General features: G+C 42.2%; 1 protein-coding gene across 2 annotated transcripts in view; it reads left to right on the forward strand.

Annotated features, from left to right (window-relative positions):
- The window catches only part of LOC126486030 (MLX-interacting protein), a 452,104-nt gene that overhangs the window by 263,504 nt on the left and 169,496 nt on the right, over positions 1-19,104 (forward strand). For both annotated transcript variants that reach the window (XM_050108920.1, XM_050108919.1), the window contains exon 8: positions 8,035-8,339. In XM_050108920.1, coding sequence (XP_049964877.1) covers positions 8,035-8,339 — 305 coding nt within the window. The remainder of the gene's footprint in view (positions 1-8,034; positions 8,340-19,104) is intronic.

The following is a 19,104-nucleotide window of genomic DNA, read 5'->3' on the forward strand; positions in this document are numbered from 1 at the left end:
TATAATGTGTCCCGACAGAAAAAAGTCACATGGAGTGAGATCTAGTGATTGGGAGGCCATTTCGTGAAACAGCTGTCCTCTTCTGTAGCATGGCTGATCCATCGATTCAGCAGCTCCATGTTCAGGTACCCATGAACTTCACGATTAAGATGGGGTTGAGCCCCATCCTGTTGAAAGATGAACGGAGAGTCTGATTGCAATTGAGGCATCAGCCATTGCCGCAACATGTCCAAGTAGGAATATCCAGTGACAGTGCTCTCGGCGAAGAAGAATGGCCCATACAGTTTTCAATGTGACAAGGCACAAAAAACATTTACCTTTTGGGGATCATGCTCAAATTCAATGCATTTGTGTGGGTGCTTTGTACCCCAGATTCGACAATTATGCCTGTTCACTTTCCCATTAGCGTGAAAAGTGTCTTCACCGCTAAAAATTAAGTGATCAACAATACCACCCCATCCTCATTCTGTTGTTGCAACTGCAAACAAAGCTTAAAACACTCGTCTTTGCTGTCATCATTGAGCTTCTGCACTAGCTCCAATTTGAATGGTTTCATAGACAGATTCTGTGCAGGACTTTCCACACTGTCATTATAGTCATTTGAGTTCGTGGGATGCACGACACACTGATTTCTTTGGACTCCTTATGAATGTGTCTTGTACGTGCTCCGCATTCACTTCACTCACACTGGGACGCCCGCTTCTCTTTGCCGTGCACAAGCAATCTCCATGTTTGCAACTAGCTCTGACTATTGCCAAATTACCAAACTAAGCTGTGGTTGTGTACGTGGAAAAAAAACTTTCAGGATTTCTCTTCAAAATGTATGATATGTGTACAATGTTTGGTGCTTATGCAATAAATAATTGAAAGTGTTCCTGGACTTTATGTACACCCTGTATTGCTGCCCAGGGCTGAATTTATGGAAGAGCCATGCTTCTGTGCCACTTGTAAGCATCTCGAACAGAGGCTGAAGACTGAGGTCTGGTTATTATTATGCAGCAGTTGATGACTATCCCAGCCTTGGCCAACGACATGCAGAAGTGGATGACACAGAAGTGACAGCTTTTGCTGATGTTACTGTGTAGGCAGGGGTGATGACCAGCTGGTAGGCTGCAGCTGTGGCCTAATAACAGTTCAGGGCTGTGTTCCTTGGCACCACAGTTCTGTGCAGACACAGAAGATGTGCTCCACAGATGTGAACAAAATGTTTGGTTTCTCCAAGAAATTTACTTGACAACATTGTAATAGACCAGAATACTTTAATAAGTGTGAAATTTTTGTCCTAGTAACTTTACATTTTACAGCTTACCAAGAATGTTCAATTAACGGTAATTGTCACCATAGTAGAACAATTTGAGTTCACATGCTTCTCCATTTGTATGTCTCACTGTTAAAAATACTATTGCATCTAATTTTTATGAGACTGTGTAAGAGATCTATCGTTTTTGACTTTCCGTGGAGCACAGGAACACATTTTTAGTAAACTGGTCAACAATTGCCACCTCGTTAACTGATTTTGACAAAGCAGCATCGTTGATTGTACCGACTGTGTTCCTTTGGTGCAGAGCCGAGAGGAGGGTCTGAATCAGAGGCTCAGGTGGTCCTGTGACCATGTAGGCTGCAGATTCCTTGACTTGCGCCGTCGGGTGTTGAGTTTCCAGGTTCCACTTAATAGTTCAGGAGTCCACTACACAAAGGAAGTGGCTACACTGGTAGCGGGATCTGTGTGGAAGGGACTGTGTGATTGAGGGTCTCAGGAAATCACAGAAAGGGTGCCTGTCTAAAGGGAGACAGGTACAATACAGTACGGTAGTTGTAGAAATGATCTATATTGCAGTTGTAAATTGTTGTAGCTGTGTTGGGAAAGAACCAGAGCTCCAAGCCCTAATAGAAAGCGCTGAAGCTCAAATAGTTATAGGCACAGAAAGCTGGATAAAGCCGGAAATAAGCTCAGCCATAATTTTTTCAAACAATTTAAAAGTGTTCAGAAAGGATAGATGAAATACAGTTGCTGGTTAAGTACTTATTGCTGTCAGAAGTAGTTTACCTTGTAGTGAAAGTGAAGTAGGTAGTTCCTGCGAAATAGTATGGGTAGAGGTTATACTTGACAATCTGACAAAACTATTAATTGGATCGTTTTACGTACACCCCCCCCCTCCCCCTCCCACTCCCCCGGTCCCTCCCTCGACTCAGCAGATATAGTTGCTCAACGGTTCAAAGAGTCTCATTTCAAATAGGTACCCCATGCATACAGTTAAAGTCGTTGGTGACCATTCTACCCTTGATGTGCTGGAAAAATTATATGTTTAAAGTCGGTGACAGGCATAAAATGACATCTGAAATTGTACTGAATGCTTTCTCAGAAAATTATTTTGGACATGTTCATGAGCCCACTCGAAGCGCAAATGGTTCAGAAGCATACTTGACCTCTTAGCAACAAATAATCCTGGACAAATAGTGAATATTGTGACGAATACAGGGATTAGCAACCAAAATGCAGTTGCTGCTAGGCTGAATACCATAACATCTACAACCATCAAAAATAAATGCAAAGTATATCTATTTAAAAAAGCTGATAAAAAAGCTCCTAATGGCTTTTTAAGAGACAGTCTTCATACCTTCTGATCTGATCATGTAAACACTGAAAAGATGTGGAATAGTTTCAAAAAGATAGTATCGACAGCAATTGAGAGATATATACCACATAAGTTAATGAGTGATGCTGCCGATCCCCCATGGTACACAAAATGGGTCAGTTTGCTGTTGCAGAAGCAATGAAGAAAGCATGCCAAATTTAAAAGACCGCAAAATCCCCAAGATTGGCAAAGTTTTGCCGAAGTTTGAATTATAGCGCATACTTAAATGAGAGATGCTTTCAATAATTACCACAACAAAACTCTGTCTTGGAATCTGGCTGAAAACCCAAAGAGATTCTGTTCATACATAAAGCACACCAGTGGCAAGACGCAATCAATACCTTCATTGCGCGATAATAACTGTGAACTCACTGATGACAGTGCCACTAAAGCAGAGTTATTAAACACAGGTTTCCAAAACTCCTTCACCAAAGAAGACGAAGTAAATATTCATGAATCCCAGTCAAGAACAACTGCTGAGATTAGAAACATAAAAGTAGGTATCCTTGGTGTAGCAAACCAGCTTAAATCACTTAATAAAGGCAAGGCCTCTTTTCCAGATTGACTAGCAGTCAGGTTCCTTTCAGAGTATGCTTATACAGTAGCTTCATATTTAGCAATTATATACAACCACTCGCTCACAGAAAGATCCATACCTAAAAACTGGAAAATTGCTCAAGTAACACCAATACCCAAAAAGGGGAAGTAGGAGTAATCCACTGAATGACAGACCCATATCACTAACGTTGATTTGCATTAGGGTTTTGGAAATATACTGTGTTTGAACATTATGAAGTACCTTGAAGAAAACAATTTATTGACACATAGTCAACACGGATTCATAAAATATCATTCTTGTGAAACATAACTAGCTCTTTATGCTCATGAAGTAATGAGTGCTGTCAGCGGAGGATGTCAAATTGATTCCATATTTTTAGATTTCCAGAAGGCTTTTGACACCATTCCTCTCGAGCGTCTTCTAATCAAACTGCATGCCTGTGGTATATCGCCTCAGTTGTGCAGCTGGATTTGTGATTTCCTGTCCAGAAAGGTTACAGTTCATAGTAATAGACAGAAAGTCTACAAAAGTAATATCCGGCATTCTCCAAAGAAGTGTTACAGGCCCTCTATTGTTCCTGATGTATATTAATGACACAGGAGACAATCTGAGTACCATATTTACTCGAATCTAAGCCACACTTTTTTACCGGTTTTTGTGAACCAAAATACTGCCTGCGGCTGACAACCGAGTGCAAAGATATATAAAATATAAATAAAGGGTACAAGACGAGCTTTTTTTCTCCGCCCCAAGTTTCGACCCCTGCATTGCATTGTAAGTAACCGTTGCAGTAACAACAGATAGCAGTCTCTTGCCATTGTTTCGCTAATGAGACAATTCCTCTCTTCTTCTTCTTCTCTCTCTCTCTCTCTTTTTTTTTTTTTAAAAAAGCGGCAGTAGCGTGCACAAAAGCAACCCGTGCCGCGAGCTGCGACAGGTCGTAAACACTCATTATTAGAATGCGACAGACGATGCATGACACAGTACAATAATGGGTTTTCAGCTTAGAGTGACGTAAGCACCTATAACAAAGCAAATGGCACTTATCAGATCAAAGCAAAATAAGCAATCGATTCAAACCAGATGAAGCACATGAAAAAGGAAGGGTACTCGTATAATTACGGATGGAGCACCTGATGCATAGCAATGGCTACCTGGTAAAGCTTAACTGCTAAGCTTACGAATCGAACCAAACTACTTTAGTTGTATCTTCATCCATTCAACCTAAATTGTGTCTCACGTTACAATGGACCAACTTTGTTTCGATTTGGAGGTGTGGTCTAAAACTTGACTGCCCCCCCCCCCCCTCCCCCCCCCTTGAATGTTGAGTCTCAAATTTCAGGTGTGGCTTAGATTCGGGAAAATTTTTTTTCTTTAATTTCGAGTCTCATTTTTCAGGCGCGGCTTAGATTCGAGTGCAGCTTAGATTCGAGTAAATATGGTAGCCCTCTTAGATTGTTTGCAGATGATACTGTCAGTTGCCATCTTGCAAAGTCATCAAATGACCAAATGAATTGCAAAATGATTTAGATAAGATATTTGTATGATAAGAAAAGTGGCATTTCACCCTGAATAAAGAAAAGTGTGAAGTTATTCACAAGAGTACTAAAAGAAATCTCCTAAATTTTGATTACACAATAAGTCACACAAATTGAAGGCTGTAAATTCTGCTAAATACTTAAAGATTACAATTACAAATAACTTAAATGGAATGATCACATAAATAATATTGTGCGTAGAGCAAACCAAAGACTGCGATTCATTGGCAGAACACTTAGAAGGTGCAACAGGTCTACTAAAGAGACTGCTTACACCACGCTTGTCCGTCCTATTCTGGAGTATTGCTGTGTGGTGTGGGATCCACATCAGATGGGACTGACGGATGACATCGAAAAAGTACAAAGAAGGGCAGCTCATTTTGTATTATCGCGAAATAGGGGAGATAGTGTCACAGACATGATACGTGAACTGGAGTGGCAATCATTAAAACAAAGGCGTTTTTCGTTGCGACTGGATCTTCTCACGAAATTTCAATCACCAGTTTTCTCCTCCGATTGCGAAAACATTCTGTAGGCACCGACCTACATAGGGAGAAATGATCATCAAGATAAAATAAGAGAAATTAGGGCTTGCACAGAACAATTTAAGTGCTCGTTTCTCCCGCAACGTTCAAGAGTGGAACGGTAGAGAGACAGCTTGAAGGTGGTTCATTGAACTCTCTGCTAGGCACTTTACTGTGAATAGCAGAGTAATCATGTAGATGTAGATGTAGATGTAGACTTAGCTTGTCTCATTATAAGTGAACAACTCAGGGTGTGTTGAGATAGAACGTTTTTGGAGTGAGTATTTGAAGTGAAGATGAATAATTTCCAGTGGGAAGACACACTGGGCACTGAAGAATAATTTTTCATTGCTGTTAATGTCTTTTTTTTTTTGTAATTTTAAGAATATCTGATGACCTCTGCCCTAGTTCTCACCAGCTGTGAACTGCTGGTGGTACATAATATCTCAGATAGATCTTTTAATGGTATTGTAACATTGTGTATCATGAAAGTTCCTATTGCTGCTTAAAAAAACTTGATGTAAATGTCTTGAACACATAGTAGTCGTGCCTAAATGACACAAGAAGCATTGTTGTATATTTCATGATTTTTGCTAAAATTGAAACATAATATAAAGGAAAAGTAGTACTTTTACAAGTATGGTATTTCTGGTAGGAGCAATAAGTTTTCACCTTGGGATAATACTTAATCTTGGGACATAAAACTGAGTTGCAAATAATTCCAGAATACAGCTTTCCCTCCTTCCACCCCACCCCATTGCATCCCACTTTTTTGCCATGTCCACCCTGCATAATCTGCAGATGTGTGGTGGTTGGATGCAACAAGTATCCTCAGTATGAGCTGTGTTTGAATTTTCATCTGATTTCTCTATCCCCATGCTGCAACATTTCAGCACTTCATTTTGAAATGTTGATAGAAAACATTGTCATAGAAACAAGGTGTGTGAGTAAAGTATTTAGATTTTTTTTTCACCAGTCTTATTCCTATAACATCACAATTGAATATTTTCCGCTTCAAAGTACTTGTCTTGGAAAGCCACTCAATGCTGGAGATGGTTTCTCCATTTCTCATAGCAGTTCTGGAACTCGGATAATGGAATAGCATTCAGTTGGTCTGTTAAAGCCATCTGAATACTATCCAGTGCCTCAAAGTGACATCATGTGAGATGTGTTTTCAATCCTGGGCAGAGAAAAAAGTCATAGGGACTCATGTAGGGTGAATATGGAGGCTGAAGAGAGACAGGAATGTACTTTCTGGTCAAAATACGGTTTACTGATATTGCTGCATGACAAGGCACTTGAGATTTCTTGGAACCAGTTTTGAGCAGATTTTTCACATCTGCAACTCATTGGTCAGTATCTTACGAATGATGGTGTGACTCATATTCAAATTTGTCCGTGTCATTCTGTCAGCTGATGATCTGCACACATGCTCATGGACTCCTCCGATGCATCAGTTCTTGAAACAGAAGGCCTTCCACTGTGAGGTTCATCTTCAGTTGACTGTCCTCTTTCTGCAAATGCCTTAAACCACCAAAACACCTGAGCCCTTACTTAACAAAACACTGTCTCTGTAGGATTGCCAAAGTTTTTCAAATATTGCCCATGCACTGTGTACAAATCTGAAACAAAATCTGATTGCATACCATTGCTCAAAATTCAGGTCACTTATTGTAAGAATCACCAGAAAAACCATCACAAAAAAATACACTACAGACAACCAAGATGGCACTAGCATGGTCCAACACACACTGTAAGTGTATCACCTGTTTATCTGCCTCCCCTCCAAGTTTGGCACCATCAGCATGGTCTCTTTATTTGCACACCTCGTATTCTGCTAAAAAGATTTCATTACTATCTCTTCGTGTAAGTCTTACTGTGAAGTTAGACCTGTAATATTAGAACTACCTAGCCAACACATTATTGTTCATTCGCAGTGTTTCATCATTGTCTTACCTAATTTGAACTCTTGTCTCAAGATATCTAATATCTAATTGAGCCATGAAGGAGGCATTACTGAGGAGTAATTAATTTTGGTCTGTGCATAGGCAGCTGACCTGAAGATTAAAAGCCGACTTGAGAAATCCGGATCATAAACCATACAGTGAATTCATTTTCGTGGTAGTTCGAGCACATCCTAAATAATTTTCATTCCAACCAACAATATCTGGTCACCAGTATCGATAATTAGCTTGTTTCATTCAGGTTTCTTTGAGAAGCAGAAAACATTCAAATATTGTGTAGTAACATTCAGTTATTAATCTCTGTCACATCATGACTTTCAGGTGAAGATTTGCAAAATGGGAGAAGTTGTATCCAGCAGTTCTGATTTAATTATGCTGTGAGTGTTAGCTAATCAATGAACTTTCTTTTGATATGAATTATTTGTCATCTCTTGTTGCAGTGGTGATAGTAAACCTATATTCACTTATGGGACTTCTTGTACGTTTTTCTCATTTGTAAGGATCTAATAACTAGAAAAAGGGGAGGAGATGCAATGGAACCACAGAACCCTGGGATAATTAAACAAAACAGAAATTAACAGAATGCTTTGCAAGAGAGGATATAAACATAAAACCATGTCTAAAATGTTGATTTTTCTTCCTCCCTCTCATGGTATTGCAGTTCGTGTCTCATATCTTTATCCTGTTGAAACACAAAATAGGTGTGTTCTCTCTGCTATATATTACATTTTGTCTATGTTTCATGACAAGAAAAATATGTGACATTGTCTACTAATGCAGTAACCATAATTAAGAGCTGTGAATTGTTTACAGGGCAGCCTGTCTCGCTGACTGAAAAACCTCCAACAACCATCCAGGCTTTTTGCAAGCAAGAAGCACAACCACCCATTCAGCGCCAGGTTATAACACAGTCTCAGTCACAGCAGCTGCTGGACAAGCCATTGCCATATCAACAACAGCAACGCCAACAGCCACAGTTGCCACTGCCACAGCAGTTGCAGAGGCATCAACAACAGCAAACTTTATCTCAGACAACAAGTTACCAACCTGCTCATCCTCACCAAGTGACATCACGCTCCAACAGTGTGACAGATTGTACTCTCTTTGCTGTTCCGAAGGTACGTTAGGTACATTTATTGTGTTCTTATGTTCTCATTCTACGTGTCTACAGTGCATGTACCTTCTTTACTTTTGAATATGCCTCGTATGACATTCCACATTACTGACACAAAGGACTATAAGATGCACATTTTTCTTTGAAAAATTGCCTCCAAAATTCAAGCGTATGTTATACTCGAAATTAATATAAAAAAGGTTAAGTGTTTGATTTAAAATTCCCGCCAGTCTTAAAAATGGCCATATATATCTTGCAACACAGAATACAACTGGCAGCAGCAGTGCACTGATGTGATGAACATGAGTTGTGGGGATTCACAAGCTTGTTAACAGTCTATGGTACCAGTGAACTTGAATTGAAAGTGATTAGTGTTATGGGTAACAGTACAATATTTTTGTTAGTAGCTAGTTTCATACTGGTAAAAAATAAAATTCATTCATATAATGCAGGCTATAAACTGAAAATAACAGCATATGCAGAACAACATGGAAACAGAGCAGCTGAGCAGCATTTTGGCCCTCCAGCAACTGAAGAAAAACATTTACGATTGGCGGGCTAATAAGGAAGAACTGAAAAAACTGAAGAAGATGAAATTTGCCAAAAGAGGACTGAATGCAAAATGGCCAAAACTAGATGATGTGTGGAAATGGATTCGAGAACACCATCAAAATGGCATTGGAATTAATACAAAAATGATTCAAATACAAACTCGTAAGTTGGTGCTACAGTTGACCTTAACAGACTTAAATGGTGAAGTTGGTTGGTGCTACAGGTTTGTGAAGCCTCACGGGCTTAGCATGCAAACCAAAACCAAAATATCTCAGAAAATGCCACAGTAGTATGAAAAGAAAATTGTGTGCTTTCATCACTTTATTATTCAACTTCGAAAGAAAGCCAGTGTGGGACTAAGCCGATTGGCAAATATGGACAAAACTCCTCTGACATTTGATGTGCCAAGTAACGGAAGTATTGCCATGAAAGTTGCTAAATTTATGGAAACAAGTGGGCATGAAAAAATGCACTACACTGTTGTTCTTTCATGTTGTGTTGACAGTACTAAATTTCATCCAGTAATCATTTTCAAGTGCAAAAGAATGCCAGAACTGTCTGCAATAGCACCAGGTGATGGTGTTCATATACACGATGAGGGTTACATGGACGAGAGTGGTATGAAATTATGGATTTGGGAGAGAAGGAAAGGTACTTTATTGAAGGAGAGTTCTCTTCTTGTGCGAGATCGGTATAGTAGTTACTTGAAAAATTCTGTGAAAGAGAAACTGAGAGAGGGAAATACAGAGTTTGCTGTGAATTTTAAAATTTTCCTGTCGAATTGACTGTTCAAACAAATTCCGAGCTTGCAGCCAGTCGTCGTTCAATACTTCGCATGATATTTCAACTGGGCACCTGCCAGTCATCTTCACGTGAGCCGTTGCAGATGGCAGGTGCCCAGTTGAAATATCATGCGAAGTATTGAACGACGACCGACTGCGAGCCCAAAATTTGTTTGAACAGAGTTTGCTGTTATTCCAGAAGGACTTACTTCACAATTGCAACCTATTGATGTCACGATAAATAAACCATTTAAAAGAGTATATGAGAGAGGAATAGAGCAAATGGATGATGGATGAAACGCAATATGAATTCATGCTGAAGGGAGCTTTAAAAGTGACCTACAATCAAACGCGTGTGTCAGCGGATAAAACAGTCGTGGTCTAGATTGAGAGAAGACATTATCAAATCTTTCAAGAAGTGCAGCATAAGCATTGATCTTGATGACAGTGAAGACCATCTTATATATGAAGAGGACAGTGAAGGGGAAGATGAAGATGAAGAAGAAGGAAGTTCAGATGGCTATTTTCAGAGATTTTAAAGGTCAGTTCGGTTTTATAAACTAAGAATTTTTTTAGTCTTTCTTTGCAATCTAATAATAAAAAAGGTAAAAATGTTATTTTTTTTAAAAAAAATTACTTAAAAAATAAGGTGCATCTTATAGTCCGTAAAATAGGGTACCTGCACCCGCTCGTGTGTGTGTGTGTGTGTGTGTGTGTGTGTGTGTGTTTAGGTTTAGTATTTTATAATTACTATTTAATTCTGCTCAAGATATCTGTGATATTGCAAGAGTGTTAACGACAAATAGTTTTAATCTCTCAGGTAACTGAAACCACACTGCGAGCACCAGCACCAGCGCATGATGGGCGTGGTGACTGGGTGGGGGTAAGGAGGAGGCTGAGGCAGGGAGGGGGATCCATAGTATGCTGGGGGTGGCGGACAGTGAAGTGCTGCAGGTTAGACACAAGGCAGAGGAGAGATGGGGAGGGGGAGGGGGGGGGGAGTTGTGGAAAAGGAGGGAAATGATGGTTGTGTAGTGCTGGAATGGGAACAGGGAAGAGGCTGGATGGGATAGGACACAGACTAATGGAGCTTGAGACCAGGAGGGTTGTGGGAATGTAGGATGTATTGCAGGGAAAGTTCCCAGCTGCACAATTCAGAAGAGCTGGTGTCGGTGGGAAGGATCCACATGGTACAGGCTGTGAATAAGTCATTGAAATGAAGGATATAAGGTTCGGCAATGTGTTCAGCAACAGGGTGGTCCACTTGTCTCTTGGCCACAGTTTGTCAATGGCCATTCATGTGGATAGCCAGCTTGTTGGTTGTCATGCCTACATAGAATGCAGGACAGTAGTTGCAGCTTAACTTGTAGACCACATAACTGGTTTCACAGGTAGACCTGGCTTTGATGGGATAGGTGATGTTAGTGACTGGACTGGAGTAGGTGGTGGTGGTGGTGGGAGGATGTATGGGAAGATCTTGCATCTAGGTCTCTTACAGGGGTATGAGCCATGAGGTAAGGCATTGGGAGCAGGGGTTGTGTAGGGATGGACAAGTATATTATGTAGGTTCAGTGGATGGAGGAAATACAGTGTGGCAAGGATGGGAAGGATGAATCTGTTTACTGTATTCATCTCTTGGCCTCCATGTACAATTTTTACCACCCACACTTCCCTCCAATACTAAATTCATGATCCCTCGATGTCTCAAGAATGTGTCTTACCAACTGATGCCTTCTTCTTGTCAGGTTGTGCCACAGATTTCTTTTCTTATTAGTTCTATTCGGTACTGCCTCATTAGTTACATGATTTACCCCTCTAACCTTCGGCATTCTTCTATAGAACCACATTTCAAAAGCTTCTATTCTCATCTTATCTAAACTGTTCACAAACAACTTCACAAAAGACTTCCTGACACTTAAATCTATATCTGATGTTAACAAATTTCTCTTCTTCAGAAATGCTTTTTTTGCCATTGCCAGTCTACATTTTATATCCTTTCTACTTCGGCCATCATGTTATTTTGCTGCACAAATATCAAAACTCCTGTACTACACTGAAGCACCAAAGAAACTGGTATAGGCATGTGCATTCAAACACAGAGAGATATAAACAGGCAGAACACGGCGCTGTGGTCGGCACAAGACAAGTGTCTGGCTCAGTTGTTAGATCAATTACTGCTGCTTCAATTGCAGGTTATCAAGATTTGAGTAAGTTTGAACATGATGTTATAGTTGGCACATGAACAATGGGACACAGCATCTCCGAGGTTCTCCGAGATAACGATGAAGTGGGGATTCTCCCATACAACCATTTCATGAGTGTGCTTGTGAATATCAGGAATCTGGTAAAACATAATATCTCCGACATCGCTGCAGCTGGAAGAAGATCCTGCAAGAATGGGACCAACGACAACTGAAGAGATTTGTTCAATGTGACAGAAGGGCAACCCTTCTGCAGATCGCTGCAGATTTCAATGCTGGGCCACCAACAAGTGTCATCATGCAAACCATTCATTGAAACATTATCGAGATGGGCTTTTGGAGCCGAAGCCCCACTCGTGGACCCTTGATGACTACATGACACAAAGCTTTATGCCTCGCCTGGGTCCGTCAGCACCAACATTGGACTGTTGATGACAGGATTTCAAATTATATTGATATGTGTATGGGTATTGAGACAACCTCATGAATTCATGGACCCTGCATGTCAGCAGAGGCCTGTTCAAGCTGGTGGAATCTCTGTAATCGCAAGGGGCATGTGCTGGTGGAGTGATATGGGCCCCTGATAAGTCTAGATATGACTCTGACAGATGACACATACTGCCCCCCAGACTTTCCAGACATGAACATTATTGAGCATATCTGGGATGCCTTGCAACATGCTGTTCAGAAGATGGCTCCACCATCTTGTACTCTTACGGGTTTATGTACAGCCCTGCAGGATTCATGGTGTCAATTCTTTTCCAACTCTACTTCAGACATTAGTTGAGTCCATGCCACATTGTGTTGTGGCACTTCTACGTGCTCGTGGAGGCCCTACACGATATTTGGCAGGTGTACCTTTTTTTTGGCTTTTCAGTGTACTTTAAGTGTCTCATTTCCTAATCTAATTCCACCATCATCACTTCATTTAATTCGACTACATTCCATTATATTTGTCTTGCTTTTGTTGATGTTTCATCTTATATCCTTCTTTCAAGACAATGTCCATTCCATTCATATGCTTGCTCAGTGTACAGATGCAGTAACACCAAGGATTGGCTACAACCCTGTCTCACTCCTTTCGCAACAACTGCATCGCTTTCATGTCTCTCGACTCTTACACCCCAGTCCCATCCTCCTCTCCTCTCCACCTCTCCTACAGTTCCCATGCCCTACCCTCATGGTGCTGCTCTGCTTACCTGGTTGGAGAATTGTCCCCCCTCTTTGGTGCCTGAGAGATGATAGGACTCCCTCCTGGGACCGCTCTTCCTCATTGACTCTGAGACTGGAAGCCTCTACTGCCACAAGTCGCTGTGGTATCCACAGTCTGGACTCCCAAGGGTACCCACTCTCTCTCAGTTCCAGAGCTCACTGAAGCCTGCTTCCTCTATGGGCTCTGTCCTCCTTGACCTATGAATACGAAGGAGAAATGTAAGTCCTGTGACAAGACCCCTCAGGTGCCCCGAGGTGACAACTCTCTCTTTCCAACCTGAGTTAGACCTCTTGTTTATGGATGTCACCCCATACTTGATGATGAATGGTGACCCAGTGGCGTGATCGGTTTCAGCGTGTTTTCCACCCATTGGATCCCCGTTCTGTGCTTATTCAGTGGAATTGTAACGGACACTACCATCACCTTCTGGAGTTGGAGTCCCTCACTTCCTTTTATTCTCTAGATTGTGTCATTCTCCAGGAATCCCATTTTACTGATGCTTACTCACCAACCTTTTGTGGGTTCCATGCTTTCTGCTGAACTGGGTTGGCCCTTTGGGGGCTTCTTCTGGTGGCTTGATCCCATTGGTCCATATTGATGTTGTTAGTACATGGATCCCCATTCATACCAGATTAGAAGTGGTCTCCGGCTGGCTCTACTTAGACTCTGTAATCATGGTTTGCAACCCCTGTCTCCCTCCTCACAGGCCACCTATGGCTGCTGCCTTAACTTCTATCCTTCAGCAAATACCCCCACCCTCCCTCCTCCTCCATAGCAATTATAATGCCAATCGCCCCTAGTGGGGCAGTGCTTTTTCATCTGGTCAGGATATTGTCGTAGTTCATCTTCGTAGAGACCACGACCTATGCCTTCTTAGTGATGGTTCCTCTACCCATTTCAGTGCCGCTTATGGCACTTTCTCTGCCATAGATCTTCCGCTCCCCCTCTTCCTTCATGACACTGGTTGCCGCATGATGACCTCTGTGATAGTCCTTCCTGCCTCCAAATGGCCAGGTTGCCCTACTAGCCATTCCATTGCAACAATTGGACTCTAAATACCTGCCAGGTCCCATTTGCCACCTCTTTGCACATTATATTGATGAAATTCTTACAGTTATTCACATGCCACCAGCATTGCCGTCCCCCATTTGATAGGCCCTGTTCACTGTCGGCCGGCTCCGTGGTAGAGCACAGCCATTGCTGTTGGCTTAGCCATCTACAATCACCATCAGATATTGCAACGTTTTAAGTGGCACCCATTCTCGACTGTTCTTATTAGTCTTGGTAACAAAGCCTGTTACTTAATCAAATAGACCAAGTGGATGTGTTGGAAACACTTTGCTTCCTCCCTATGTTCTTCGGTCCCTACATTACTGGTGTGGGCTACACTCCGCACCCTCAAGACTGTCAGCAGCAGTCTTCCATCCTGGACCTTGCCCTTCCAAGTGACTTTTGTACAGATCCATCACTTCTTGCAGAACATCTAGCAATCCATTGTGCGACGGCATCAGTGTCAGCATCTCAACCAGCCCTGACCTTCCCTCTTCCCACGATTCGGCCTCTGGCCCCAGTTCTATCCATAACCAATTCCTTCAACACCTCAAGCCTCTTCAACTCGAATATATACTCCGAGTGTTTAACCATATTTGGCTCGAAGGTGTTTTCCCGTCTCAATGGAGGGACAGTATTGTAGTTTCTGACCTTAAGCTCAATAAGGATACATTGTCCCTCCATAGTTATCTGCCGGTCAGTCTGACCGATGTCACATGCAAGTTATTTGAACGAGTAGTGGCTCGTCAGCTCAGTTGGGTCCTCAAATCGTGTGATCTTTTGTCTTCTTACCAGTGCAGCTTTCAGGAGGGACAGTCTCCAGTTGGTCATGTGGTTCAATTGGAAACTGCAGTTCGCAGGCCTTTTCTCAGCAATGTCATCTTTTCAGTTTTCTTTGATCTTTGTAAGGGCCACAACATGGCCTGGTGACTTCACATCGTACTTACACTCCATGAGTGGGGTCTTCGGGGCTCCCTCCCAGATTTTATTACTCAGTTCCTGTCGCGCCAGTCATTCTGAGTTTGGGCTGGCAGCATTCTCAGCTCTTCGCAGATGCAGGAGAATAATGTTCCACAGAGCTTCTTATTAAGTGTCCTTCTTTTTCTCTTCACTATTGATGGACTCGTGACCTCAGTTGGACTGTTGGTCACCCGTACTCTGTATGTGGATGGTTTCTGCATCTTGGCTAGTTCCACTTGATGGCCTCTGTGGACCGACAGCTTCAGGGTGCTATATAGTGCCCTTGTGTGTGAACACTATCATACAATTTTCAATTCTCCCATCTTAAATCACGGGTAGTGCATTCTTGTCACCATACTATAGTCCATCCTGATACTGAGTTCTACCTTGATGCCCAACATTTGATCGTGGTTCCTGAGTTTCGTTTCTCACGTCTTCTTTTTGATAACAAGCTTACTTTGTTGCCCCATATCTGTCTTCTGAAGATTGGCTGCTTCCGTAAACTCAATCTCCTTTGCTTCCTTGCTCACACCTCTTGGGGCACGGATTGTGATACTTTTTCCGCCGTTATTGAGCCTTAGTTCTGCCTCGTCTGAATTATGGCTCAGCTGCCCATTCCACACAGCTTCTCTTCAACCCAGTCCACCATTATGGTATCAGTTTGACCACCAGCGCCCTTTGCTGTAGCCTTGTCAATAGTCTTCTGGTTGACACTGGGATCATCCCGCCCCTTTCGGATTGGCAATCCAAACTTTTGGTGTCGTATGCCCTCACTGTCCTCTCTTCTGTGCTCACCCCTCCTATTCTATTATTCTCATTGCTTCTGGACATCACCCACGTGTCCTCAGGTGGGTGTACCTGTGGGGCTCCGCTTCGCCTCTCTCAACTGTGATTTCCATCTTCCCTTTTTGTCCTGTTCCCCCATTCTCTCCCAAACACCCTGCCTTGATTAGTTCCTTGGCCCCTGATAGATCTCTTCTGAAGTGAAAGTCGCGATTGTTCTGGTGGTTTTCTATTGTTTGTTCTGCCTACACTTACGAGAGCTTCGGGATGCTATTGTTTATTAACCAGTGGCTCTAAATCCACCAATTATGTGGGATATGCCTCCTTCTTCTGTTGGCACGGAACACCATTTCTTGCCTGCCATGTGTGGCAGGTGTTTACCATGGGACTGATGGCCTTCTGTTGGGCCCTCTACTTTATTAAATGGTCCTTCCTCAACCGAGTTCTGTTGTGCATGGACTCAGTGAGAGGCCTTCAGGCTATTGTTCAGTGTTTTTTCCACCACCTCTTGGTCTCTGCCATCCATGACCTTCTCGCTGAGCTTAGTGCTGCTACTTGTTCGATTGATTTCCTTTGGATTCCCAGCCACGTGGGTATCCTAGGTAATGAACTTGCTGATTGTCTGGCTGAGTATGCAGCAACCTGCCCATGACCTCTCTGGGGGCAGCTTTGCGACTTCGTGTCTAATTCCTTTTTGCTCAATTGTGGGCTGACTCTGGGGGAGGTCACCCGCATGTCTAATAAACTTTGTGCGATCAAGGGTACTCTCACTATGTGGCATTCTTCCCTCTGCCTCTCTTGCCAGGAATCTGCCATCCTTGCTGGCTTCATATTGGCTATACCAGGTTGACCAATGGTTTTTTACTCTGTAATGAGCCCCCATCCCCACTCCCTTTTGTAGTTCCAGGGTCTTCCTCATGGTGGTCCATATTTTGCTAGACTTACCCGCCTTTCGCACTAAATATTTCTTCCCACCTTTCTTGTCCGGTTATTAGTGGACGACCCTCAAATGGTTATGTCCATCCTCAGTTTTCTTTGTGACAGTGGTTTGTGCTCCCAGATTTAAGTACCTGATTTTTCTTCCAGAATTTCAGTTCCTCAATTAGCATTGGTTTTGGCTTTTGTGCCAATTTGTTTCCCCTTTTGTTGTGTCTTCTTCCCCTGGTGTTGTCCCCATTGTGTCTAGATCATGGTATTGTGTGAGGGTTGAGATGGGTCATTGGTATTGGTAGTGCTGGCACCCCCTCATGGATACTGCCTTTAGGGCACCCCCCTGCTATCACCCCCCCCCCCCCCCCCCCCAATGCTCCACTCCTGTTCTTTACTCTTCCTGCTTCCATGATGTTCCTTTTGGTTCTTTGTTTACCTGTTTTCTTCTTCTGTCGAATGGACTGTGCTGTTTGTGTTGTTTCTCCTTTAGTTTGTGTCATCTTAGGTCGTGTGAACAATGACCTTGCTGAAGAATGAGATTTTCACTCTGCAGCGGAGTGTGCGCTGATATGAAACTTCCTGGCAGATTAAAACTGTGTGCCGGACCGAGACTCGAGCTCAGGACCTTTGCCTTTTGTGGGCAAGTGCTCTTGATTCAGCTCTCCATGCTACTATATCCTGTGCAAGCTTCTTCATCTCCAAGTAACTACAGCAACCTATGTTCTTCTGGCTCTGCTTAATATATTCATCCCTTGGTCTTCCTCTATGATTTTTACCCTCCTTGCTTCCATCCAATACTAAATTGGTGATCCCTTGATGCCTCAGAACGTGTCCTACCAACCAATCCATTCTTATAGTCAAGTTGTGCAACAGATTCCTCTTCTCCCCAATTCTATTCAGTACCGCATTAGTTACATGATCCACTCATCTAATCTTCAGCATTCTTCTGTAGCACCACATTTTGAAAGCTTCTATTCTCTTCTTGTCCAAACTACTTATCGTCCATGTTTCGCTTCCACACATGGCTACACTCCATACAAATACTTTCAGAAATGACTTCCTGACACTTAAATCTATACTCGATGTTAACAAATTTCTCTTCTTCAGAAACGCTTTCAGTTATTTTTCTCCCTGAATAGCAAAACTCATCAACTACTTTTAGAGTCTCATTTCCTAATCTAATTCCCTCAGCATCACCTGATTTAATTTGACTACATTCCATTATCCTCATTCTGCTTTTGTTGATGTTCAACTTATATCCTCCTTTCAAGACACTGTCCATTCCGTTCAACAGCTCTTCCAGGTCCTTTGCTGTTTTTGACAGAATTACAGTGTCATCAGCAAACCTCAAATTTTTTATTTCTGTTCCATGAATTTTAATATCTACTCCAAATTTTTCTTTTGTTTCCTTTACTGCTTGCTCAGTGTACAGATTGAATAACATTGTGGAGATAGGCTACAACCCTGTCTCAGTCCCCTCCCAACCAGTGCTTCTCTTTTGTGCCCCTCGACTCTTAGTAACTGCCGTCTGGTTTTTGTACAAACTGTAAATAGACTTTCACACCCCGTATTTGACCCCTGCCACCTTCAGAATTTGAAAGAGAGTATTCCAGTCAACATTGTCAAAAGCTTTCTCTAAGTCTATAAGTGCTAGAAATTTAGGTTTTTTTCCCTTAATATATCTCCTAAGATAAGTCGTAGGGTCACTATTGCCTCAAGTGCTCCCACATTTCTATGGAATTCAAACTGATCTTCCCCAAGGTTGGCTTCTACCAGTTTTTCCAGTCATCTGTAAAGAATTCGTTTTGGTATTTTGCAGCCACAGTGTATTAATCTGGTAATTTGGTAATTTTCACACCTGTCAACACCTGCTTTCTTTGGGATTTTAATTGTTGTATTCTTCTTAAAGTCTGAGGGTATTTCGCCTGTCTCATACATCTTGCTCACCAGATGGTAGAGTTTTGTCATGGCTGGCTCCCCCAAGGCTATCAGTAGTTCTAATAGAATGTTGTCTACTCCCAGGGCCTTGTTTCAACTTTCCACGCAGTATCATATCTGCCATTTCCTCTTGATCTACATTCTCTTCCGTTTCCATAATATTGCCCTCAACTATATCGCTGTTGTATAGACCCTCTATATACTCCTTCCACCTTTCTGCCTTCCCTTCTTTGCTTAGAACTGGGTTTCCATCTGAGCTCTTGATATTCGTACAAGTGGTTCTCTTCTCTCTAAAGGTCTCTTTAATTTTCCTGTAGGCAATATCTATCTTACCCTTAGTGATATACGCCTCTACATCCT

This window comes from Schistocerca serialis, chromosome 1 (genome assembly GCF_023864345.2).
Source record: "Schistocerca serialis cubense isolate TAMUIC-IGC-003099 chromosome 1, iqSchSeri2.2, whole genome shotgun sequence".
NCBI classification, from domain to species: domain Eukaryota; kingdom Metazoa; phylum Arthropoda; class Insecta; order Orthoptera; family Acrididae; genus Schistocerca; species Schistocerca serialis.